The sequence below is a fragment of the Perca fluviatilis genome, chromosome 11 (genome assembly GCF_010015445.1).
Source record: "Perca fluviatilis chromosome 11, GENO_Pfluv_1.0, whole genome shotgun sequence".
In the NCBI taxonomy this organism is placed as follows: Eukaryota; Metazoa; Chordata; class Actinopteri; order Perciformes; family Percidae; genus Perca; species Perca fluviatilis.
This window is the reverse complement of record NC_053122.1, coordinates 23491613-23517226: the sequence shown is the minus strand read 5'-3', so window position 1 is coordinate 23517226 and position 25614 is coordinate 23491613. Positions and strand designations below refer to the sequence as shown.

The 25614-nt window shown below is 43.5% G+C and overlaps 1 protein-coding gene across 1 annotated transcript in view; it reads left to right on the top strand.

Moving 5' to 3' along the window:
- Nucleotides 1-24264, top strand: part of kmt2cb (lysine (K)-specific methyltransferase 2Cb) — a 78401-nt gene extending 54137 nt beyond the window's left edge. The window contains exons 32-61 of the mRNA XM_039815259.1: nucleotides 87-233; nucleotides 332-473; nucleotides 595-830; nucleotides 1019-1092; nucleotides 3141-3338; nucleotides 3568-5553; nucleotides 7001-7314; nucleotides 7452-9019; nucleotides 9108-9219; nucleotides 9409-9475; nucleotides 9578-9638; nucleotides 9769-10001; nucleotides 11193-12839; nucleotides 13061-13252; nucleotides 14452-14616; nucleotides 14753-14882; nucleotides 14976-15123; nucleotides 15829-16013; nucleotides 16181-16317; nucleotides 16801-17083; nucleotides 17959-18095; nucleotides 18639-18749; nucleotides 18881-19997; nucleotides 20084-20220; nucleotides 20315-20457; nucleotides 20588-20762; nucleotides 20880-20992; nucleotides 21079-21156; nucleotides 21564-21672; nucleotides 22443-24264. Of these exons, the coding sequence (XP_039671193.1) occupies nucleotides 87-233; nucleotides 332-473; nucleotides 595-830; nucleotides 1019-1092; nucleotides 3141-3338; nucleotides 3568-5553; nucleotides 7001-7314; nucleotides 7452-9019; nucleotides 9108-9219; nucleotides 9409-9475; nucleotides 9578-9638; nucleotides 9769-10001; nucleotides 11193-12839; nucleotides 13061-13252; nucleotides 14452-14616; nucleotides 14753-14882; nucleotides 14976-15123; nucleotides 15829-16013; nucleotides 16181-16317; nucleotides 16801-17083; nucleotides 17959-18095; nucleotides 18639-18749; nucleotides 18881-19997; nucleotides 20084-20220; nucleotides 20315-20457; nucleotides 20588-20762; nucleotides 20880-20992; nucleotides 21079-21156; nucleotides 21564-21672; nucleotides 22443-22535 (10238 nt within the window). The 3' untranslated portion in view covers nucleotides 22536-24264. The remainder of the gene's footprint in view (nucleotides 1-86; nucleotides 234-331; nucleotides 474-594; nucleotides 831-1018; nucleotides 1093-3140; nucleotides 3339-3567; nucleotides 5554-7000; nucleotides 7315-7451; nucleotides 9020-9107; nucleotides 9220-9408; nucleotides 9476-9577; nucleotides 9639-9768; nucleotides 10002-11192; nucleotides 12840-13060; nucleotides 13253-14451; nucleotides 14617-14752; nucleotides 14883-14975; nucleotides 15124-15828; nucleotides 16014-16180; nucleotides 16318-16800; nucleotides 17084-17958; nucleotides 18096-18638; nucleotides 18750-18880; nucleotides 19998-20083; nucleotides 20221-20314; nucleotides 20458-20587; nucleotides 20763-20879; nucleotides 20993-21078; nucleotides 21157-21563; nucleotides 21673-22442) is intronic.
- The last annotated feature ends 1350 nt before the right edge of the window (nucleotides 24265-25614 follow it).

The window sequence follows — 25614 nt, the reverse complement described above, 5'->3', positions numbered from 1 at the left end:
TATTCATTTTACCCACCTTTACTCCTATAGTACCTTTGTGTGTATTATATGCACACACATCATTGTACTTTTACACTCTGTTACAGAGCTGGAGGGCAAAGATGTGGAGGATCTCTTCACAGCAGTCCTTAGCCCCAGCATGAGCCATCCACCTCTACCACAGGTGCCTCACCCCCAGGGTCCAGGGCCCCTCCCTGCCACACCTGGCACTAGTATGCCTCACCCCAATGCAGGTACAATATTAAGCACCTTGTCGTTGTTAGAGGTAGCATTTCTATCTGTTGTTTTTGAAAATCTATGCATCTAATTCGATCTTAAATCGTGTGTGTAGGGAATCCCATGTTTCCAAGGATGCCGATGATCAATGGTATGATGGGACCAAACCAACGCTTCCCTACAAATCCCGGAGCAGGGCCCTGCATCCCAGAAAATTTCTCCCCTCTTAACCGTATGCCTTTCACTGACAATCCAAGGTAATGTATTGCTGACTTCCTTTTAAACTATTAAATATTCCAAATTTTCTTTTTCTTTTTTTTCTCTGCAAAAACCAGAGTGCTGTGATTAAATATGAGCTGTTTTCCTTTGTTGTTACAGGGATAGAAAGTTTAATCAGATGCCTAGAGAAGCAGTCGGTCCATGGCCCTCCCCTGCCCATGGCTCCGGCCCTACAACACCTGGACCCCTGCCTGAGGGGGAGACTGAAGCCATGTCAAATGCCCAAAGGAGTACACTCAAGTGGGAGAAGGAGGAGACACTTGGAGAGCTAGCCACTGTAGCGCCTGTCCTATATACCAATGTCAATTTCCCCAACCTCAAAGAAGAATACCCAGGTTTGTATATATATTAACATATATTTCCCCCTTTGTCCATGTTGATTGTCATCATTGCTATTAATTCTGCTTATCTTTGGCTTTTTGTTTGGGTGTGCCCAATGCACTGTCTCAGTCACACAGTACAAAAATACCTTCCATCCTCTGTGAGACTGTTGGCATGACAACAACTCTTTTTCTTTCAACAGACTGGTCTACAAGAGTAAAGCAAATTGCAAAACTTTGGAGGAAAGCTAGTTCACAAGACAGGGCCCCATATGTGGTAAGATCACTTACTCTTAAATTTACAGATTTTCTTCAACTATCTCACAGTCTAAACACATTGAACCATGCCAGACATCAAACTGTCACTACTAGTTGCACTGACATATTAGTATGCAGAAGGCAGACTCCTTTATCGCATCTGGCCTCTTGCCTCTTGCCAATGCAATTTGAAATCTGGCCATTCACAGATGAACTAATTAACATAGGAAGGCCTGCTCAGTGTTAGAACTCACTGTGGTCTCAGTAATTAAGTTCACTAGAAGTAATTTTATCTGGCAGAGGCCAATTTCAAAGACCTAGTCTTGAGTAAAAAATGTACCCTGAATTTGTGATTGTAATGGTATTTTGCCACTCATTACATGGTGACAGTTCTCAGATAGCCATTTTTCTATTCACTATCCCAACTATTGAGATAGCTGATTTACAGTAACGGCATGACCTTTCTGTGCTGCATACAGTACAGTACAAAGATGTCAAGTTACTAAATGGTGTGGGTAACACTTATCCCTTGAACATTTCCAGTTATATAGTGCCTTACCTAATCAAAATCAAATAAATATTTTTAAACATCCATGGGGCCATGGAGTTCTTTCTCCAGCCATGCCCCTATTGTAATGTTACTCTAGCCTGAGGGATGGAGACCCAGGGCTCCACATTAAGGCTTGTCCGCTTGTCCGGGACAAGTGGATTTTTTTGTAGGGCAAGTGGAAGAGAAATTTACTTGCCCCGCTGGACAAGTTAAACTCCAATAAAACAACATAAAATGTCTTGTTACTTAACGTTATGTGCCAATCATTACGTCTGTTACGTCTGTGAAACAAGTAAATTTTTTTCCCACAATCCGGGTCTGCGGACCACTAACGATAGACCCAGAGGCAGTGGGTCAGCGGACCTCTAACTTTAGACCCTGTGGCAGCTGGTCAGCGGACCGCTAACATCAGACAGACTGCTAGCTAGCTGTTGAGCTCATTCTCTGTAAGCAATGCAGCATATTAGCACGGCGAAACCAGCAAGCCAACCAGCCGGTGTTAGTTCACTAACGTTAGCTTGCTAACTCCGCCTTAACGTTACCCCGTCTCCACGTCGTTCACAGAATACGAGCCGAATAAAGCTGTCACTCGTGGCAATAGCAGTGTGCTTGTGTGGATGAAGCATGAAGTTAATTTGACTCATTTAGCGGCTGGCTCTCTGCCTTGTAACGTTACTGTAAAACCTGTAAAAAGTTTTTGTAAAACCTCAGCTCTACGGATTAAATATCAGGTAATAATCAACTGTAAAGTAGCTACACCTTTTAAAGGATCCCTTGGTAAATAAGCCTCTGCCTGGTAGAAAGTGAAATTGTAAAAGAAAAACAAAACATTAACACCAACATTTGGTGGCAAAATCCATTGTTATGTCTACAAAATTATTTTAGATATAGTATAAGTTCAAGTCACCACTACCTCTGGTGATACACTGCACACTGGTGTGAAACGTATTACTTTTGAATATTATTAATGTTGATAGTGTTTGGATGCTTTCAACGGTTTGTTCAAATTCTGCATTAGCAAAACACACAAAAAAATTATAAAATGATAAATCTTTACCCGTACAAGTTTTTTTTTGTGCATGGACAAGTGAACCGTAATGTACTTGTCCAAAGGACAAGTGCCTCAAAAGGTTAATGTCGAGCCCTGAGACCCCTTTCTCACTGTCACCACCAGGTGTCAACTCTTTGCCAATGATAAGGGAATCTCCACTCCAGAGAGTATTTTCTTTTCTTTGTGCATGTTGTAGCTTTCCAACCCCCACTATTTTTGTACTAGCTTAGCAATGCTGGGAGGTCCTCCACACATACATGTGGGAGGTTTTTGGGAAAGAATTGAATGTTACATACAAACCAGTTTTTGTAGTAGTAGTAGTAGTAGTAGTAGTATGCGTGACATTTCTCCAGTTTACACTTGTTTCAGATAATCAGGGTTGCATAGGTAATTTTTTTTTCTGCAATCTTGTGTTAATTAAGTATTTTTGTCTGTGTTTTTGTTTTGCGATTGATTTGCTGTTTAGCAAAAGGCAAGAGATAACCGAGCAGCCCTGCGCATCAACAAAGTCCAGATGTCGAATGAGACGGTGAAGAGGCACCATCCACAGCAACAGCCCCCTGAGGTGTTTGATCCCAACATACCACTAGACACAGAACTGCTGTTTAAAGACCCTTTGAAACCAAAAGAGTCAGAGCATGAACAAGAGTGGAAGTTTAGACAGGTAAGAGTGTATGCAATGAAGTCAGGGAATGCAGCGGCAGGTCCACTTTATATTAAGACAGCTAAGAAGTGGTGGTTTAGTAAAGCTCCCTAAACAACTGCACTATCCTCCACATTAACCCTGATGACATTGGTGGTTAGTAGGTCCAGTTCATTTTTGGCATGAGACTGATATTTGCTGCATCCCTTTTTGATGTCTAATCCCACTTTTCACTGTGCCCTTTCAACAGCAAATGAGGCAGAAAAGCAAACAGCAAGCCAAAATTGAAGCCACTCAGAAATTGGAGCAAGTTAAGAATGAGCAACTCCAGCAACAACAACAGCAGCAGACCAACAGCCAGTCAGAGGGAGATGGCAACAACAGTGGAAACCAGAGCCCAGCCTCCCAGCCCAGCAATGGCAGCATGTCCCCCTTGCAGCAGCTGAATTCTAAAGATGGCTTTGCCAAGCCACAGCTACCAGGGACGCCCACTTCAGGTCCCCCAGAGGATGTGTTCTTACGACCCCCTCCTCCCCCTCCTTCTGGCTCTTCCTCCCAACCTCAGTCCCCACAGGTATTCTCACCAGGTTCCTCTGGTTCCAGACCCTCTTCTCCATGGGACCCATATGCCAAGATGGTCGGGACCCCAAGACCGCCAACTCTCGGGCCAAATACATGTCGCAGAATGCCTGGGGAATCTGGTAAATCCCCCACGTCCTTGATGGAGCAGCAGGACAGAGGGAGGCCCTCTCCTGCTCATGAATCTTTTGGATCTCCAACATCCATGAGCAGTGACCCTTATGCCAAACCGCCCGACACCCCAAGGCCAACGGGGGAAATGGACCCTTTCCTGAAGCCTATGGGTCCCCCCAGGGCCAGTCAAGCTGCTCAGGGAAGGCCCCCAATGGGTTCTCCAGGCAGAGACCCATACTCAAGGCCCATGATAAGAACTGAGGCCTATCAGCGCATGGCCCAGAACAGGATGATCTTGTCTGACCCTTACTCAAGGCCTTTACTAACGCCAATCCCTGGAAGTAATGAGTCTGGCTCGATCCCTCTGTTCAAAACACCTATGCCCCCTCCTCAGGCTCAGGATCCCTTCAATCGACCAGGTCCACATTTTACTGACAGGTTCTCTCAGAATCAGCAGAATGACCCCTATGCTCAGCCTCCACATACCCCAAGACCATCTGGGAATGACAACTTCACCAGTCCTCCTAGAATGGCCCAACATCACCCTCAGATGCACTCATTTGCTCAGCCAGGACCAATGACTCAGATGTCTAGAAATCCTTATGCCCATGCACCTTCCACTCCAAGGCCGGACCACTTCACATATGACCCCTTTGCCCAGCCCTCTGGTCCTAACAAGCCAGCTGCTGACCCTTTCTCTCAATCTACAGGCAACCAGCGATCCATCAATGAACCCGGTGCTCAGCCTCGCTCATTTTTTGACCCCTATGCCCGACCTCCCGGCACCCCACGTCCACATGACAGCTATGGTCAGCCTTCAAACACCCCTAACCCATCCTCAGACCCTTACTCACAAGCTCCTTCTACTCCCCGCCCCAGTGGGATGAACCAGTTCACTCATCAGTCGCACCCTGGACAGAGGATTTCACCTTCCCACTCAGTGGACCCTTATGCTCAGCCACCAGGTACTCCACGGCCCTCTGTGGGAGAGAGGTTTTCTAAGTCACCGGGCAGTCAGAGGGGGCCAATAGAGACATTTACCAGTACACCTGGGACATTACGGCCAGGGAGTAGCGACATGTTTTCACCGCCTGGGGCCCCCAGACCAATGCTTAATGACCCCTACGCCCAGCCTCCAGGGACCCCACGGCCTGGTCCTGATGTGCTCAGCAGACAAGGGCCAAGGCTAGGGCTTATGGGAAGCCAGGATCTTTTCTCCCCACCTCAAGGTAGACTTCATGAGCCCTTCTCTCATCCAGGCTCACAAACACCAAAACACCCTAGTGTTTCAGATGATGGATATACTCAGTCACCCTCCAGAAGACCCAGTCAGACACCTGGCCATGACCCATACGAGCAAGTGCCCATGACCACTCGTCCACAGTCAATAGAGAAAATGGAAATGAAAGATCAGTCATGTGTGGTCAACAATGGAACTGTCCCTCAAGACCCAGGCCTACTGTCGAACAACCCACAAATACCTGGTGCTTCCTCCGAGGCTCAGGGTGTTGCTCTTGCTGAGAGTGAGGAAAGACTGAGACAGGTACATGTTGTTATGTTATTTTAAATCTCATCATTCATACATTACTATTGGAATTTTATCAATCATGTTTTTTTGTTTAACAACCTGGGTCATATTTTAAATTTGGCCATGATTGCTATCAGTTATAATTATTACAAAGTCCGTTATTGCCAAGCAATTATTATGTAAATAATTTATCTGGAGGCAGAACCTTAAGTGAGCACACCTGAAACATCTGTTATAACCCCTCATTCCCCTCATGCACAGCTATCAATGGTAGCTTAAAGTTGGACCAGGAACTCAGGACATTACAACAGATAGTTTTAGTAATGGTGTTACATTTTTCTTAATTTTCTTTTCCAAATAAATTATTTATTAGTATTAACACTGGGGGTTTGGGTCAACCTGTCTGAATATCTGACCATGGCTGTTACTTGGTTTGAGCCTACAACGTACACATAATGCACACCACATAACAAACAAGCAGAGGTAAGGAAAATGTTTTTTATATCAAATGGGAATGACAAAATTATTACGTTTGTTCTCCGTCTATGTTGATGGAGAACTTGTATCCATACAGCCAATCAATTATATTTGCATAAAGCAGTAACGTCTCCATCCAGATGGTCACAGCCAGACAGCAGCATGCTATAAACACAATAGCCACAGACTTTAAACAACATTAGTTTCCTTCCCATCTTACTTACAAATATGAAAACACCTTGTCCTGCACCGTAGCTTGTTGAACAAGCCACCAAACAAACATTCACCGGGAAAAAGGTGCTCTGCTAACATCAGTTTGCAAGCTAGATAGCTAATTAGCTGTTGAGTAGTCTCGCATTGCCATACCTACCTCCACAGCGCTGTGGAGGAGGGTCTGGCTAGTCCACACAGCATTCCGGAGTGGGAGAAAAATGTGCTCTGGTTTATTGGCATTTCTTTAAACCAATTACAATCGTCTTGGCCGGTGCCTCTGGAAAATAGCCTCGGGAAGGAACTTGTTTTGGTGGAACGTGTACGTTCATTGTATGATTTGTCATTTTCGAAAAACAACCAAGATGGCTGCAGCTTATGTGAAACTTTCTGTTAAACTACTATTTTCAAATTCTGATGGCAAAAATGGCAACACTCGTTCAGTCATATTGATGCCACACCATCACAGCTTATCTTTGCATGCTGTAGTCTGTTCACATTTGTCCGTCAGCTCAGCACTACTTCACATGTTCCGTTGCTCTGATTGGTAGATGATTGGTCTACCCAATTGCGTCCAGAGGCATTTTAATCTTCGGCCATTGATAACACCCCTTGGAAATTAAAAATGAACTGAGAGGTTCTATACCAACTCGTGTTTGCGATTTTGCGATATCAGGCTACATGGCCCATTTACCTTGTTTAAAAAAAAATAAAATAATAATAATAAAATAAAAAAAGGCTTAAATGTCTGTATGCTTGTTGTTGTGTTTTGTAGCGACAACGGATTAGAGAGCTAATCCTCAAGCAGCAGCAACAGAGAAGTGCTGTTCGACAGGAGAGGGGCCCTCAGGAGCCTGCTGGCAACATAAACCCAGGACCACCACGGCCCTGGCCCCAGGAGGGCCCTGGCCAACAGGGGGAAATGTTCAACCGGCCTCCTCCACCTTATCCCGGACAAGGACCCATGAGAGGACCAATGCGGTTTCCTGGACCTTTTCCAGGCGATCAGCGTGTCCCTTTCCCTAATGAGGGACAACTCCTCAGGGGCCCACATCCTGGAGATCCTAATTTGAGACATCAGGGACCAAGGTTTGTGTGATATTATTATTTTTATTAAACCCTTTGTGATTCAGATATTCTGTAATTAATAACCGAACACTGCAAAAATCTAAGAATGCCCTTCCTACTTATTCATATACATATTTTTTTTTTAAATCCTATTTTAGGTTTGCATTCCCACCAGGGGTTCTAGGACCTCATGGGGCCCAAGAGTTCTTTCCCCGTGGGCAACACCCAATGCAGGATATCCCTCCTCAAATGAGACGATCCATGTCTGTCGAAATGGCAAAGAGTATGGGAGGTAACCCTATGGGGATGCCCCAGCACTTTCCACCACGTGGTATGCCAGTGCAGCAGCACAATATAATGGGCCAGCCTTTCATTGAGCTGCGACACAGAGCAGTAGAAAACAGGCCACGTATGCCATTTCCCCCTGGTGCCATGCAAGGAAGCAACATGGATCCCAACTTTCAGGGTCAAAGGCTACCAGGATTTCCAGGAACACCCGATTCCAGGTTTGCTTCAAATCAGGGGCCCAGGATGGTAGACCCCATGGCCAGCCACACTGGCCATGTACAGCTATCTGCCAGCATGGACAATCTTCATCAGCATGCCCAAATGTCAGGAAATAACACACTCAAACAATCTCATTTGATGAGATCCATGAGCCAGCCTGCTTCAAACGAGACCCAGAACATGGCAGCCTCTATGATCCTGACTGCACCCTCTGCTGGGCAGACAGAGGCGGTCTCAGTGTCTGGCAGTGAAGCTGTGGAGGAGAAACTGGATGCAGAAGAATCAGCAGTCAAAGATCTTGAGGATGTGGAGGTGAAAGACTTGGTGGATGCTGACTTGGAAAACCTAAATTTGGATCCAGAAGATGGCAAAGACTTAGATCTAGAGACAAATGACCTACACCTTGATGACTTCCTAACATCTGGGAAATTTGACATCATTGCCTATACAGACCCTGACTTAGATGACATCAAGAAAGACATGTTTAATGAGGAACTGGATCTCAGTGATCCTATGGATGATAATGCAGACACCACAGACATCAACAAAAACTCAAGCACAGGAACTGAGGCGTCATCCAGTTCCGCATCTGTACTGGCAAAGTCCGAGGCCTCAGGTGAGCAGTCTTCAGCTGAAGTCAAGATGGAGGCCTCTGGGAGTCAGGAATCTGCTTCTTTGGCACCTGGGCAAGAAATTAAAACAGAGGTCAAGGACTGTCAGAAATCCTCTGATTTGGTAGACCAGAATACCTTAACCTCAAACCAGCAGGGAGTGCTTTCCGACTCCACCCCAGTCCTGTCTAGTTTACTCATTAAGCAGCAGCCTGAGGAGCAGTCATTAAATCCAATCGGTGAAGCTGTCAGTCAAGGAGGTAACCTCATGCCCCAGCAGAACCAAGTCACTGACACTCCTACTACCTCCGGACTTACAATACCCGACGCCACAACTGCTGTAGAAGCTTCTATGACTGGCTTTGGGGCAGACCACCAGGTGGGGCTAGCCTCTGAAGTGGACCAGAGCGGTCTGACCCCAGCCCAGCAGGCAGCGTTGAACCAGGCGCTGGGTCACCACGGCCAGCTACACCGTCCTCTTCTGCTAGAGGAGCAGCCACTCCTATTGCAGGACCTCCTAGACCAGGAGAGGCAGGAACAACAGCAGCAGAGGCAGATGCAAGCTATGATACGACATCGCTCCAGTGACTCCTTCTTCCCCAACATTGGTAAATTATTAAGGCCACAACTTGTCGGGGTAGGTTAATGTTTGAGATTACCAGTCTTTTCTGAGAGTGCTTTATTTGTCCTTTGCAGATTTTGATGCCATCACTGACCCCATCATGAAAGCTAAAATGGTTGCCCTGAAAGGCATCAACAAAGTCATGGTTCAGAACAACATGGGAATGACCCCAATGGTCATGAACAGGTAAAAAGTTTGCTTGGTACCGCATGTAATACTGGTAGTGGGAGTATATGTATTAGTTTGGTTTTCAAGCAGTGGTAATACCAACCTAATAGCCCAGCCACTAGGATACTGTGCAACTATTTGAAGAATTGCTACTGTGATTGATTAAATTGCTAACTGGTGCATGGTTGTGGTATTGCTCTATTACAGATTTCCTCCTGGTCCTGCACCATCTTGTCCTGAAAGCACACCGCTTCCTCCACAAGTTGTTGGTCAGGTAATTGAATCATTACATCTGCTTAGAGGTTATTTAAACTATATAATGAAAAATATCTAAGTTGCAAATATATGATAACATATTTGTCAACCTTGCTTTTAGGATGGCAAATTGACACAAGTAGCAAGACCAAATCCACCAAATTTTGGACCAGGATTTGTCAGTAAGTTATCTTAAAATGAATATGCATTTTCAACATTTTGATTTGTAGGTCTGTCAGGCCTGAAATGTTAAGATGTTTGTTTGTCATGCTGTCAAGTTTGCTAACAAAAGAGCCTTTTTTCTCTTTTCAGACAATGCTCAGAGGGCTCAGTATGAGGAGTGGCTCCAGGAGACTCAGCAACTACTTCAAATGCAGCAGAAGTTTCTGGAAGAGAAGATTGGGGCTCACAGGAAGTCTAAGAAAGCCCTGTCTGCCAAGCAGAGAACAGCTAAGAAGGCAGGGAGAGAGTTCCCTGAGGAGGACGCTGAGCAGCTCAAACATGTCACAGAGCAGCAGGGTGTAGTGCAGAAACAACTGGAGCAGGTAAATGTTAGGCCTGTCAAGCTCAACTACTGAATTCTATCTCAGCCCTCCTCTGCACAGTGGCTGCCTTAAGCATTGTCCTTTCATTGGTCGTATGGAGCAGAGTTTGTTTAAAGTATGGATTGGCAAATAACAGAAGTAGTTTCCCACATGTCTGGCGTGCTTAGGACCATGTTATGGACAGGGTGTGGTGCTGAAATAATGTCAAACTGAACAAATGGAGGGGGGGGGGAGATATTTAAGACACTTATTATTAGGGGTGGGAATCACCAGAGGCCTCACGATACGATATCATCACGATACCTATGTCACGATACAATATTATTGCGATTTTAAAGATATTGCAATATTCTGCGATATATTGCAATTTATTACCTTTTTTCCATCTTCAGATTTTTCCCAATTTCAAATTATGTCCCCAAAAGAAAACTTTGTCAACATCTGTTTTATCTAAAAAGATACATTTCTCTGTTTGTTCATCTCACTTGCAAAATGGGATTGTCTAGCAGACAAACTGACCAACACATATATAATAAAAGATCGATACTTGGCGTCTGTGTATCGATACAGTATTGCCACGGAAAATATTACGATACTATGCTGTATCGATTTTTTTCCCCTACCGCTACTTATTATTTTCTAACTGCAAGTCTATTTGCAATGACACAGTAGCATTGGTGCTTTTTCATTATCTTCAATTATTTTATTTACACCTTTGAATGCCTGTTTCTTTTTAAGACCAGAGGTGCTGCCTGACTGTATCTTAACTTTGTAGCAGACCTAATAAGTATTACAAAATTTACTATTTAGTCTAATTTATCCGACAGATAATGTAGATATATGGTATGCATTTGAAGGTATACATCTCGCTATTTTCTTTCCAAGCAGACTTGGAAAAATGATATCTGACAAACTGAAGAACTCAAAACGCACAGGCCTGTGTCTGCACTGCACTGCAGCTGTCAAAAAATGATCTTGGCTGATTGTACTTTCAACTCCTGCTTAAAAGTTAAATTCTTCACTTACTGTTTGAAATAAAAATCATTCATCCCCTCCCTTGGGTAAACCTGTGTCCTTGTAAATTTGTCTTGTAAATGTGATAAAACACCTTGCGAGTGATAAGTAATTTCTTTGTAAAAGTCTTTGAGAACCTCAATATTTCTTGTGAATATGTTTTATGTTTTGTTTCAGATCCGCAAACAGCAGAAGGAGCATGCTGAACTTATAGAGGAGTACCGAGTGAAACAGCAGCAAAACAATATGACACCCATAATGCCTGTGATGCACCCAATGCCTGGCCCTGCTGGCATGGTCCCCAGTGGACCACCAATTGTCCAACCTCCTATGAATCCCATAATGCAGATGCCACTTCATCCTGGCCCGCAAAATCCACCTACGTGTATGCCCAACCCACCACCTGGCTGGCATCCTGGTGCTCCCATGCCTATGGCGGGACCGGGAATGCCATCTATAATGCCTCCCCAGGTACCTGTGGGGAATCCAGGCCAACCTCATCAGATACCAATCGGTAACATACCTCAACACTCACAAATGCCTGTGGATTCCCAGGCACCACCACCTCCACCAACTGGTATAAAACCCATGCAGGCAGGTGGTGTGAAGTTTGATGACAACAACCCATTCAGTGAAGGCTTCCAGGAGCGGGAGAGGAGGGAGAGGCTTAGGGAGCAGCAGGAGAGACAGCGGGTGCAGCTAATGCAGGAAGTTGAACGACAGAGAGCCCTGAAACACCGTATGGAAATGGAACAGCAAGGGATGATGGGGCCAGATGGGAACATGGCACCACTCGCTCAGATGCCATTTTTTAACGCTGAGCTACCACAAGACTTCATGCAGCCTCAGAGGCCTCCTCTGCAACAACAGCAACAACTTGCACCAATGTTCCCCCAGCAGCAGGGCATGCAGCCTGGTATGGGCTCACCACCTAGGACATTTATGCAAGGTGAAAGGAGGGCCATGATGGGCAATGGAATGATGCCACGTGACATGGGGCCTGGTTTTGGGCCGGATAATGTTGCCCTACAAGCACCTAATTTTCCCCAGGTTCAACCCAGACCACGTCAGTTCAGTGGTCCAGGAATGATGCTTCAGGTGCCAGGTGAGGGTCCACCATTTGGAGGTGACTCAGCTACACCTCTACCGTCTAACTTTCCGGGCTCAGGTCAGTCTCTAATCCAACTGTACTCCAACATCATCCCAGACGAGAAGGGGAAAAAGAAGAGGAACCGCAAAAAGAAGAAGGATGATGATGCAGATTCAGTCAAGACACCTTCAACTCCACACTCAGACCTTACAGCCCCTCTCACACCGTGTGTCTCAGACACCTCCTCAACTCCAACCAGAAACACTCATCTTTTCTGTGACCAGGACTTGTCAAGGTCTCCCTTACTGGGATCTTCCACCCCCGGTCACTCAGAGCTGGAGAGGCAGCTTTCTGGAGGCCAATCTGGACACCCTTGTCTCTTATCAGACACCGCAAGAACCCAGGCTCAGGAACATGACAGGATCCTTAACAACATAAAGCTGGAGCAGACTGATGCCAGTGAGTGTCATGGGCTTCGGGAAGGGCCCATCGGCTCAGAAATGAGCTCTGTGAAGGAGGAGGGTAATAAAGGGAGTGTGTCTCCCTTCCCTGCAGGGCAAAGTCCAAACAAGGGGGAGGCTGGCAATGAACTACTAAAACACCTTCTGAAGAACAAGAGTACACCTCCACCTGGATTGTCCCAGCAAAGGTCCGAGGAGAGCATGCGCTCAGAGGAGGAGGAGCCTGCAGACTGCAAAGCCCTACTCAGGCAAAGCTCCATGGACAGCAATGGGGTCAGTCCTTGTGTTAGTCATACAGTTAAAGCACTGAGGGGTGATCAACATAGTGAGTCATAGATGGGCTAAGTAATTCAGATAGGGGAGATGTGTCATAGTTAAATTGGTGCAAGACATAGCTGTTGGCTTTTGAATGAGTCATAGCTAATTAATTAGTAAAGTAATTAGAAGTTTATTCATGCCTTTTTATGCAAGAACATCTTTTTTTTCACCTCCAGGCCTACTCAGATTGCACCCCCGACTTTCCTGGACCTGTGCTCCCGGAACAGGAGAAGAAGAAAGGGAGGAACAAGAGGGCTCCGAAAGGAGGGGAGAAACCTGCCTCTCGCTACAAGAAGAGGAAGAAGGAAGGAGATGAGAGGCAACTAATGCACTCTGGCCATGACACTGTAATGACCCAAATCAAACAGGTAAGATTGATTTTACGACCTTATAACCTGCTCTAAAATGTGTTAAAGCTGCACCGCTGCATATCTTTGGGAACGAAGGGTGGTAGAACAATTATAGCTTGAAATCTGAATGCTTTATTCAGAATTTAACACTATTAATTACTGCCAGAATGGAAAATGGTCTCCGTCGAGTTCACAGACACTAATTTCACATATGATAAGCATATTACTGTAATTAGGTACTTGTTGGATGACAGTCGCACACACAGGTTTTAGAAGCTGGTATTATTTAGGTGAAGGGGATTGTGATTATATTGCAAGTTCCTCATTGATTGAGGCTTATTGATTTAAATGTTATGAAGCTGACTCACTAATTAGAAATGTAGTACAATATTATTTCATCGTCACTGTATTTAATACAGCTCAGCAAAACCAAATACATACCCAACACTCAACAAATGCTAATGCTTGAATTGGCTTAAAGGTGCCCAGCCATACAAAACCTTTTTTTACTTGCATTTTTTGAAATAGGTTAGGTCCATATGTGTTTGTGTTATGTTGTGAATGTGAAAATGAACTGCAACCTCCTTTGTCAGCTCTAGCCACTGAAAAGAAATAAGCGGAGAAATCAGGCCAATTGCAAAAGCTGGTCAGTCTGACATCATACTGCCTGAGCTCATCACTATTCATTAGCTCGCCCAGTTGGGCTGGGTAAAGGATTCTGACAGCCAGGCTCTCATTGGCTAGCTGTTAGCCAATCAGATTCAAACAGCTTAGCTTGTTGAATATTAATGAGAACTGGCAGATATCGAGCTGAGTCTTCCTGTAGGCTTTCTATACCACACTAGAATGGCTTGAAACAAGGTAACCAAGGCATTTTTTCCACAAAAAATGTTAGTCCATGGTAGAACTTCAGACATTACCACAAAGTAATGAAATACGTGTGGCAGGGCACCTTTTTAAGAATTGCCTTTGTGGTGGTGGAAGGTTATTTGTTTAAAAAAAAAAAAAAAACATCTAGCTATTCAAGATTAATGATGCTAGTTATGCTACGTTGATCATAAATATAATTTATTTTTGTATGTTTTTTTTAGTATTATATGTATACATTGTATACTTTTGGCGTTGGTGTTTTGTGCTAGAGTATCCATTGCACTTGCATACTTGTTCTGATTTCACTCCTATCCATTCCCCTTGTCCTGTTTTCTCTCCTGACACAGCAGCTCTCCCTGCTGCCCCTCATGGAGCCACTGATTGGGGTCAACTTTGCCCATTTCGCTCCCTATGGCAGCGGCCAGCTCAATGGAGAGAACCTCTTGTCTGGTACCTTTGGCAGCGCCTCACTCGATGGAGTCTCTGACTATTACTCCCAACTGGCCTACAAGGTGATATCTGCTTACCTTACCAAGTTGAAACTGGGTACGGTTAAGTGTGTCTGCAGCATGTGTCTGCAGCATGATGTGCTGACACTGCATTAGTTCTGATTCATTGGTTCTGATTCATTGGTTCTGATTCCTACAGCAGAGTAACCTGAGCAATCCACCAACACCACCGGCGTCTCTTCCTCCCACTCCACCACCTGTGAACCGACAGAAAATGATCAATGGATTTGCCACGTCAGAAGAGCTCGCCAGCAAAGCTGCTGCCATGGGTAAGCATTCAGAAGGATGAACCTTTTTTTAAACGTGTATTTCCATCATTTCAGGTAAGCACAGTATTGACAATGTGCTTCTGTTTCAAACAGTGTCCAAAGGCCTGGTCCCAAAGCCACTACATGTCCCATTTAGGACTGAAGAAGACCTACTAGCCCGAGCCATCGCACAGGGTCCCAAAACTGTGGATGTTCCGGCCTCCCTCCCCACCCCTCCTCACAACAACCAAGAGGAGCTCAGGTAAATGCATAAATAACAGTAATTCTTTGGAACTATCTGAGGGCTACTGCACCATTTAAAGGTCCCATGACATGGTATTTTTTGGATGCTTTTATAAAGGCCTTAGTGGTCCCCTAATACTGTATCTGAAGTCTCTTTCCCGAAATTCAGCCTTGGTGCAGAATTACAGCCACTAGAGCCAGTCCCACAATGAGCTTTCCTTAGGATGTGCCATTTCTGTGTCTGTAGCTTTAAATGCTATTGAAGAGGAGAGAGGTGGGGCAAGGTGGAGGGTTGGGGTGTGGCTTTGAGCAACTGCCACTTTGCTTGTTTGCAAGCCATGAAGTCTCTCTCTTTCTCATGGGCGGGCCAAATTCTCTGGGCGGGCAAAGCAGAGAAAGGGGAGGTAACCTTGCTCCTTATGACGTCATAAGGAGAAGATTCCAGATCGGCCCATCTGAGCTTTCATTTTCTCAAAGGCAGAGCAGGATACCCAGGGCTCGGTTTACACCTATCGCCATTTCTAGCCACTGGGGGACCATGGGCAGGCTGGGGGAACGCATATTAATGTTAAAAAACCTCATAAAGTGAAATTTTCATGCCATGGGACCTTTAAGGCTGTCATAACAGTTGTTTACTCATGTTATGATAATCGATCTGGGCTGCATGGTCTTGACAGAGGTGGTTAATTACTTGTTCTTGTTTCTCCCCGTAAAATAACAACAGTAACAGAGGACAGGAGCCTTGCAAAGATAGGGACACACCTGACAGTTTTGTTCCATCCTCATCTCCTGAGAGCGTGGTTGGCATGGAGATCAGTCGCTACCCAAACCTGTCTCTGGTGAAGAAAGAGCCACTGTCCCCCTGCCTATCTCCTGTCCTCCCCATGCTTCCTGCACCTGATGGGAAAGGTAAACACTCCAACATAATCTGTGCAATTAAATGTATGTATTCCCGTGACTGCAATTGTAATAAATTGGATGTTTTGTGTATGTATGCAATTGAAACACACAACTCCAGCATACCTTAGCAGTGTGTTGGCAGTTTTTTATAAATGTCCTTCTTTTTCATTCTCCAGGGTCAGAAATCAAACTGCAGGATATCAAAACAGAGCCTTCTGTGATGTTCTTCGGATCCCCCTTTGGCCCCATGTCTAATGATTCCAAACAGGGGCTGGTGTCTGTAGCTATCACACTCAGACCAGCTGCAGCAGAGGTAGGAATACGTAATCCATGGTTTTAAATGCTGTGGTCTCACAGAAAATTCAGCAAAGGCTTGAGTTTTTTATAGTACTGTCAGTCAGAGTTCTGACAAATTTGATCACTCTTTTATTTTTTTGCAGGCCTGTTTGTTTTTCATTCATCAGAATCTAGGTGTACAGAATTACCCATTTGTATTGTAAATATGTAAACGTGTATGCACCACATTTGAAGCAGCTCACTTAAGGCTGTCCTACTTGTCAGGCTTATTCATTGTCTGGCCAATTCACTTGCACATGGCAAAGAAACTACTTCTAAATCACTTAAAGGTAATCACAGTTACTGAGAGGCCAACTTTAGTCGTTTCATTTTAAAAGTAAAGGTGCATCAGAACAATAAATGCATCATCATTTTTTTTCCAACTGATGTAATGCAGACATGCCAAAAATCTTAGATTTTTGATTAAAGACCTAATCAACTATACTTTTTTCCCCCTCAGAATATCACGGGTGTAGTGGCAGCCATTTCAGACCTACTGTGTGTGAAGATCCCCAGTAGCTATGAGGTCAGCAGCACACCAGACAGGGGGCCCCTATCTCTACTCAGTGGTCCAAGGGTGGGGCCCCATGGCATGGAGCCCCGGCCTCCCATGCTCTTCCACGGACAAGGAGACAATGGCGGGCTTCACGGACGTCCGGGACAGATGATAAGGCCCAGTGGAGCACAGGCGATGATGCAACAGCAGCAGGCACATCATTTCCGTTTCCATCCCAACAGCCCAGGTAAGGGAATAAAACTAAATTAAACAGCATTTGTTTCTAAACATAATGGCTTCCTGTGAAAAAGCACAAAACAACAGTTGTCTAGTTTTATTTTCTGAGCTAATATTTGTTAACTTAAAGTGCCCATATTATGAAAAAAATCACTTTTTCTGGGATTTGGGGTGTTATTTTGTGTCTATGGTGCTTCCACACGCATACAAACTTACGGTTTCTGAATGTGTCCTGCTTTCAGTCTCTGGGTGAGCTGTTCAAAATCTGCACGGCTTTCTATGTCACTAGCCGAAACGAGCTGGCTAACCGCTTGTGTTAGCGTGCTAGCGTTAGCGTGCTAGCGTTAGCGTGCTAGCGTTAGCGTGCATGCTACCTCATTCTCAATAGCAAAGCACAGCTACAACACACACAAGTTCACCATAATCTACAAAAGAACTACTTAAATGTGCGCCCTCGTTGAGAAGTCTCCCAGCTAATCCTGTCTTGTAACTGACCGAAGTTGGAGAAACAACCTTTCTTTTACTGTCTATGGAGCTAGCTAGCTGACATGATCTACATCTGAACTACTGCGCATGTGTGAGTGCAATCAAAGATAGTACAGAAGAAGAAGAAAAGAGGTCTCACTCTGTAGCTAAAACAGAGACCAGGTGAAAAGAGGATCTGCAGCAGTGAGAGAGAGCTGTGCAGTACAACAAAAAGATGGTGTTTTTTGAAAATTAAACCATGTAAACCTATTCTGGTACAACCTTAAAATACAATTATGAACCTGAAAATGAGCATAATATGGGCGCTTTAATGTCAAGCATCATACCATTAAAGGTTAACTATCAAAGAATATATTTTGAAATGGATATGACTTTTAAAAACATTTTCTGTTACTGCAGGTGCAGCTCTAGCTCGACCTGACCACAAGACCCCTGCCAGCCCTGGATGTAGAAATCAGTGGTGCTGCCACTGTAAGGTGGTGGTTCTGGGAAATGGAGTGCAGAAATCCATCAAAGATCTCCCCGCCCACATGAAGGTACCAAATTATTTAGGCTTCAATACTCCGAATGGCAGCAGGGTGGTATATTAAGTAGGCAGGCCACCTAAAGTACAACATGTTTTAAATACACAGTACCAGTTCATATAAAGTAATCTCTGCCATTATGGATAATTTTATGATTGATTTCCCAATGGGGGGGACTAGACGAGCCATGACTGGATGCCCGGACCTTACTTTACTGTAAAGGATATATCTCACATACATTCAGCCTGAGGGGCCATACACATCTATATATACACACAGCAGCACCATCACCACAGTAATACTGCATATATCGTCTAATTATGTAAATCCTGCCTGCTTGAGTTAAATCCATTTCAGATTAATTAATGGGTTAAACGGCATACCCTATTACTTCAGTCTTGAGTATTTTAGTTATTTAAATATTGTATGTTTTTTATGTTTATTTTAATAACTTCTTTTAACGTCAGTTGAGTTTAAGCAGGTCACATTGGTCAGGCTTTGATTTAATACCTCATTCCTTATTCAGCCTGTTTTTGGACTAATTTCTCTCATTAGGAATCTGGAGGCTGTTTAAAATCTGAAGATCTGGTCTTCTGTAGTCACAGCTGCTTCCTTCTCTACTGTTCATCATCTCCCTTGCAATCCAGATCAACCACAGAAACTAAGGTCTGTGCCATTTTTAACACCACCGTGGGTCTAAATAGCATGCAGTTAATTTGATTTTTCATTATTTTAGCTGGATATTTGATTTTTCATTATTTTTGCTGGACATCATGGCTCTTTTCTTATCTTTTCAGGAATCCGTGTCCCTTCTCCCTGCCTCCGAGCAAACAGAGAGCCTTTTTAAAACTCTGCACCAGTACAGTAACAACATGTCATCGCTGGATGTTCATTGCCTGGCCCAGCTTCAGCCTAAGCAGTCTCCCCCCTCTACTCCTCCTATCCCCTTCCCCATGGCAGGCGAGACAACCAAGATGGAGACCAAGTCTGATGCCATCAAAGTCACAGTGAAGCTGAAGGCCCGGCCAAGGACCCATGACGGCTGGCACCAAGGAAAGCGACAGAAAGGACTGCGCTGGAGGAAGTGGACTGTGCAGGTGGTAGTGCCAAGAGGGAATTCCCAACTCCCAGATGAGGCGGAGATTGATGAGCTCCTGAAGAAACTTGGGGCCTCCCTGCGCCCTCCTGCCTTACTCCGAGACCATAGACGGTGCTGTTTCTGCCACCAGTTTGGAGATGGGGTCACTGATGGCCCTGCTAGGCTTCTTAATCTAGATCTTGATGTATGGGTTCACCTAAACTGCGCCCTGTGGTCAAATGAGGTGTATGAGACGCAGGCTGGCGCCCTCATCAACGTAGAGCTCGCACTGCATCGTGGCCAAACGGTACGTTGCGCCTACTGCCAGCAGACTGGAGCCACCAGCGGCTGCCACCGCCTACGCTGTACCAATGTCTACCATTTCACCTGCGCTCTGCAAGCTCACTGCACCTTCTTCAAGGACAAGACCATGCTGTGTCATGCCCACAGGCCCCGGGGAACCGTTGGACAAGCACTGGAGCATGAGCTACGTTGCTTTGCCGTCTTCCGACGTGTCTACGTCCAAAGAGACGAACTGCGTCAGATTGCCACCGCTGTGCGGCAGCCAGAGTTAGGCTATACCTTTCGAGTTGGCAGCCTGGTGTCACATGCAATGGGCCAACTAACCCCTCTACAAATGGCAGCCTTCCATTCCCCAACAGCCATCTTTCCAGTTGGCTATGAAGCTTGCCGCATTTACTGGAGCATGCGCCATGGCAACCGCCGTTGCCGCTACGTCTGTTCTGTTGAGGAAAGAGAAGAACTTCCAGAGTTCACCATCAGAGTTATCGAACAGGGCTACCAAGACCTGGTCCTGACTGACACCTCTGCTAAAGGTTTGTCCTTGCACATTTTTTACAGAAATATGATTGTGTTTCAGAGTACAGCTTTTGACCATGTGTGTTTGTCTTACTGTAATTAGGAGTGTGGGACAAGGTTCTGGGCCCTGTTGCTGAGAAAAGAAGTGAAGTAGGCACTCTGAAGCTCTTCCCTGTTTACCTGAAAGGAGAGGACTTGTTTGGATTAACAGTCCCTGCAGTCGCAAAGATCTCTGAATCGGTTTGTTGCTGCTTTTTCTGGTTTTACGCCCAATGCATAGATCATATTATGTAGAGGCTGCAGGATATGACCCTTTTTTACTCATTTATTCCAGCTCCCAGGAGTGGAGGCTTGTGTCAGGTACTCATTTCGTTACGGACGCAACCCTCTTGTTGAGTTGCCTCTCATATTCAATCCAGCTGGCAGTGCCCGCGCCCAGCCAAGAACCAGCTCTCCCTACACTTCACTAGTGATAAGGTAACTTTGAGTGAAGCTGACATTAATTATCTGTCTGTCGTCTCCAAGCAAAACACATGATTTAATTTTGATTGGTTTTATTGGTTTTAATATTTTGATTTTTTTATGACTTCCCCCTCTCGACATAAAGGCCGCATCCACAGGCTGTATCCAGCAGCAGTGCCAGGTCTAACCAAAATGTGGCCCAAGGAGAAGGTGGCGCCCCCCATAGCAAGCCTCCAGTAGTGCACCCCAGGTCTTCTCAGTACCGATGGATGAAGAGTGAGTGGAGAGCCAATGTCTATCTGGCCCGCTCCCGCATCCAGGTCAGTGTTAAAAGAGATATTTGAAGTGTTTTAGTTCTGACAGAGTGAGGCTGTGACGCTCTTGGATTCAGTTTTTTGTGGACAGAATGAATTCCTCCTTGTCTAATGTGTTCACAGGGCCTGGGGCTGTTTGCTGCTAGAGACATTGAAAAACAAACTATGGTGATCGAGTACAATGGAACCATCCTCCGAAATGAGGTCGCCATCAGGAAGGAGAAGATCTATTTTTTTTTTTTTTTTTTTTTTTTTTTTTTTTTTTTTTTTTTTTTTTTTTTTTTTTTTTTCCAAAAAAAAAAAATTTTCTTTTCTCTCTCTGACAGAACCGAGTAGTGTTCATGTTCCGCATCGACAGCGAACATGTTGTAGATGCCACTCGAACTGGAGGGCTAGCAAGGTACTGTGAGATTCCATTGGTTATTAATTTATATTAAAACAAATTGGATACTGTTTTTCATTCATTATGGTACCCCATATAGTCTGCTACACCAGTATTGCCTCACAGTCTAGCGCTGTTACTGGAGCCACAAATTGAAGCATTTTACAAGTCATTTTAAAAACGTGACCTTTGACCTACTTGATTTTGATAAAACGTGACAGTAGTTTAAGCTGCATACTTAAAATAAATCAGATTTTTTTTAAGTAGAATTTTTTTTTTCTTTTTTCTAAATTCAGAGCTAAATCAAAACACTTGATTTAAGTTAAGAATATTTGGTATGCACAATAATTTGAACATATAGCTACTTACTTTATATTCATGCGTAGAATGTTGTGTGATATGTAATAAATCTCTTTTTATTTCAGATATATCAACCACTCTTGTGCCCCGAACTGTGTTGCTGAGGTGGTCACATTTGAAAGGGGTTACAAAATCATCATCAGCTGCAATCGCAGAGTTGAAAAAGGAGAGGAGGTGAATATCTTTTGTTTTTTTTCTTTGATTATAGTTCTTACTAGTGCTTGAACGCGTTACTAACGACGTTAACGCAAACCCATTTTAACGGCGTCAATTTTTTTTTATCGCGAGATTAACATTCTTTTTGGCCTAGCAAACTTTGTCGTTTTTTTTCACCTGCTGTTGCAACAGCTAGTAACGTTAGAAAACTACAACACCACACCGGATCTAGCTAGACCGGAAACAAAACAGGCACGCCACACACTTGTTTGGGCTTGCGAGCCGACCAAAGAGTAGCAGGCTAACGTTACGTTTTGAGTGGATGGCGAGCACGAGACGCCGAAATGGAGGCCAATAAGATTCTGAATGGAAAGTTTACTTTTAAAAAGTTGCCAAATGGTTCCATTGACGAGACCAAAGTGATCTGTGTGTTTTGTCGTTGTGAACGGAGCGATCATCGCAGCACGTCCAGTCTGAAATACCACTTCGTGGCCAAGCACACAGCTGATGTGAATTCTCCGCCCCCTCGTCAAAGCCAGGCGACTTTTCCATGTTGATAAGAGCATTAAAATGAGATCAAATAATGGGACAAAAAGAAATCAAGGGACATTTAGAATAGATAAAAATATGCGATTAATTGCGAGTTAACTATGACATTAATGCGATTAATCGCGATTAAATATTTGAATTGTTTGACAGCACTAGTTCTTACTTCTACAGTTGCATAAATATACTCAAAAGCGCACACGTGATGCTCAGAAATCCCTGTTTCCCTCCCTGTTTTCCAGCTGTGTTTCGACTACCAGTTTGACACTGTGGAGGGTCAGCACAAGATTGCTTGCCACTGTGGAGCTCCTAAATGCAGGAAGTGGATTAACTGAAGAAAACAACCAACCTAAATGCATTCCTTGCTATAGTGTGTGGATGCTGTGATCTCTGCACAGAGGGAAAAAAAGGTTTCGCATTAAAGTCATTTCATGAATGAGCAGAAGGCCTGAACCCTTGCGGGGATGAATGAATTTACTTTTTGGTTCATCAAGATCGTGGAAAGAAATGGGTGGAGGAAGGGAAATGTAACATAGTAGCAGGATGTGACTTGTGCCATATGTGAGGGGCTCTGTTGTATGAGATACCTCTGTCTGTATGTATCTGTGCGTTTGTTTGGTGTACATGGGGTGCGGAATCCACCAGCGAATGAGAAAGCACTGTGCAGGGTGCGGCCTTATTGCTTACTAAGGGCAGGCCCTTTTGTTTCATACTGTTAATGTATACCGTATGACTAAATGTAGACATCACTGAATGAGGAATGTACAGCAATGAATACCGCGAAGGGAATATTAACTTGCACTAAAAAAAAGAAAATAAACAAAAAAACACACACACACGAAAACTTTTAAAATACTTGATTCCATGAGTCAGTTTTATCATAGGTCTCTGTCATGTGATTTGTGTGGAATTCGAGAGGTTTTGTATTTATTACTGAGTGAATGAATTTTATTCTTAAAATGATGAGATTGATTTGAAGAAGGCTAGTTTGCTTTTGTTTTTGAAGATTGAGGAAGACATGCTGTTACTTTTGTATAAATGTACATAAAGAAAACTATAGGAATAACCGACCAAATACTACCTTAACCTTCTTGATGTTTGGGTGTTTTTAAATTGTTTTTGTTCTGTTTGTCATTGAAATTTATTTAAGATGGACGTTATTTCAGTTTGAGAGTATATATTATGATTATTCTGTACAGAATTTGTAATATAACCACAATAATTCACAAAGTATTTTTGTTGTATTAAAAGTAAGGTATTGTAGCGTAGTGTTTTGTGACTTACACATGCTTTGACCACTCAAAAAAAGAAATATTTTTGTTGACTAACGTAACAAGTTATCAGTTACAGAATCAAAAGAGAAAAAAGACTCTTTAAGTAGTACAAGATCAGTGTGATCTGTTTGCTGTTAATCAGGTTTGATTTAAAAAAACTGTGAATTAGGTTTTGAAACCCAAAAATGACTTTTTAACTTTTTAACACGAAAAGGAACACCGACATGTATTTACCTGTTTGTTTTTACATTGCTTTTAAAATAAGGTGCAAACGTCTAATGATATTGTGAGGAAGACGAACCAGTGTGTGACAGACAGAATCGTAATGGGGACCTCTTGTTTGGAACCGTGGGTTGATCTACCTTGGACAGAAATGGCATTCTCCTTAATCAGAAATATTTCTTATACTGACACTTCACAAGTCACATGCTTAGAAACAGAAGAGTTTTTGCGTGCACAATATCAAGTCGACTGTAAAATTTTGGAGACAGTCTTAGAACTTGTAATGTATATGGCATGTATTTTTTTAACTTTCCGAAGACTCAATTGTATATATTTTCTCAATGAATGGTTGTAACAAAATTGTTTCTTGGATATTTTTCTTCTCTTGTATGATATTACATCATCCTGCCAGTGTGTTTGTGCTACATTTTCTTGGTCGTGTAGAATTTTTTTTTTTCTTCTTTTTTTTTTTTTTGAAAATGCCTTTTGAAGTGTACAGAGTATGAGGTTTGGAGTTTGTGGAATTGAATTTAGAAACATTTACAAAAATAAACTATTTTACATGTTAGCAAGTTGTGTACGTGATATCCATAATTACACATCTTAGTAGTTTTAATAGTTAAATATGAAGAAATTAAGCTATAAAAAAAATTTAACCGCAGGTTTGATTATGATTGTAAAATACTGCTGCAGTATTTTTGCACGTAAGCTGCGCTATAAATGTTACGTCTTATAAAACAACATTTATAGCGCATCTTACGCATGGGATAGAAGCTTAAAAAAAATTGTTGACTTATTTCAGTTAAGGATGTGCTTAAGGCCTACACATTTAATACATGTATGTTTTATGAAATTACCACCAACTCGATATAATATTTTGGTATATTAGTGCTGGTAGTTTTGGTGCAGATGCTGTAGATTAAATCAACAGTCTGCTATGTGCACTGTACTCTACTTGAAGGTTACATGTGCAATGCAGGGGGACCTATATATGTCAATGGGACCTACAGCTCGTATGTGCCACAGCTACACTTTAAACACTAAAACACACTGCAAAAATACTACGCTGCATGCAGAGTTTCTAGAGCCATCACAATCTTAGTTCAGCCTGTAGCTACACCAACTCAAAAGAATAGTTCTACTGGTGACAATTGTCTATACTTCCTCCATTCCCTCCTAAAGGTAAACTGTGGTGTTCCTCAAGGTTCTGACCATGCATTGTGGGTCTGTTTTTATGTTGTTTTTTTATATTGCGGTTTCACTTTGTAATCTGTTTTGACAAGAGAAGGTTATTTTATTAGTATTATCATTTTTAATAATAAGTCCTATAGCTACTAATAATATGAGCCATACTTAACCAATTAGTATACACCGGATTGAAATCGCATTTCATTCTCGTCCATCAAATCCATGTATGCATCCAACCAGTTAAAATCTAAGTCGTACTGACATCTGTTGGTGAAGGATCTCTATACACATACTGTTGTGTCGAAAATAGTTCCCCTTAAGAAACGTGTTTTCCGTGCCCTTTGTTTTGCCTTTTCTTGTTTCGGTACAAGGAAATGATTGACATGACAAGTAAACATGGGACATTTACAGCCCCACTTCACAAAATTAGCGTGTGATTTTTACATCAAATTTGAAAGAAACTGTAGGCAGGCTATTGGACTGTGTGATCAAAAGAATAGCCTATATAAAAAGCGTTGTTTTACCAGGACTGACGGAGTGTTGCTGTTTTCTTTTGTGTCTGGCGTGACCGAGCCGTAAACACGTCAGGGCCGGGGACACACATTTCTCGGGGGTGCATACTGCGACAGAACACCTGTAAACAGTCAGCTTTGAAGCTCATTTGAAGATGCGTGCTCTGCGGTGCCCTGCCATAGTGCCCTGCCTCTTTTCACTGCCAAGCCTACTTCCT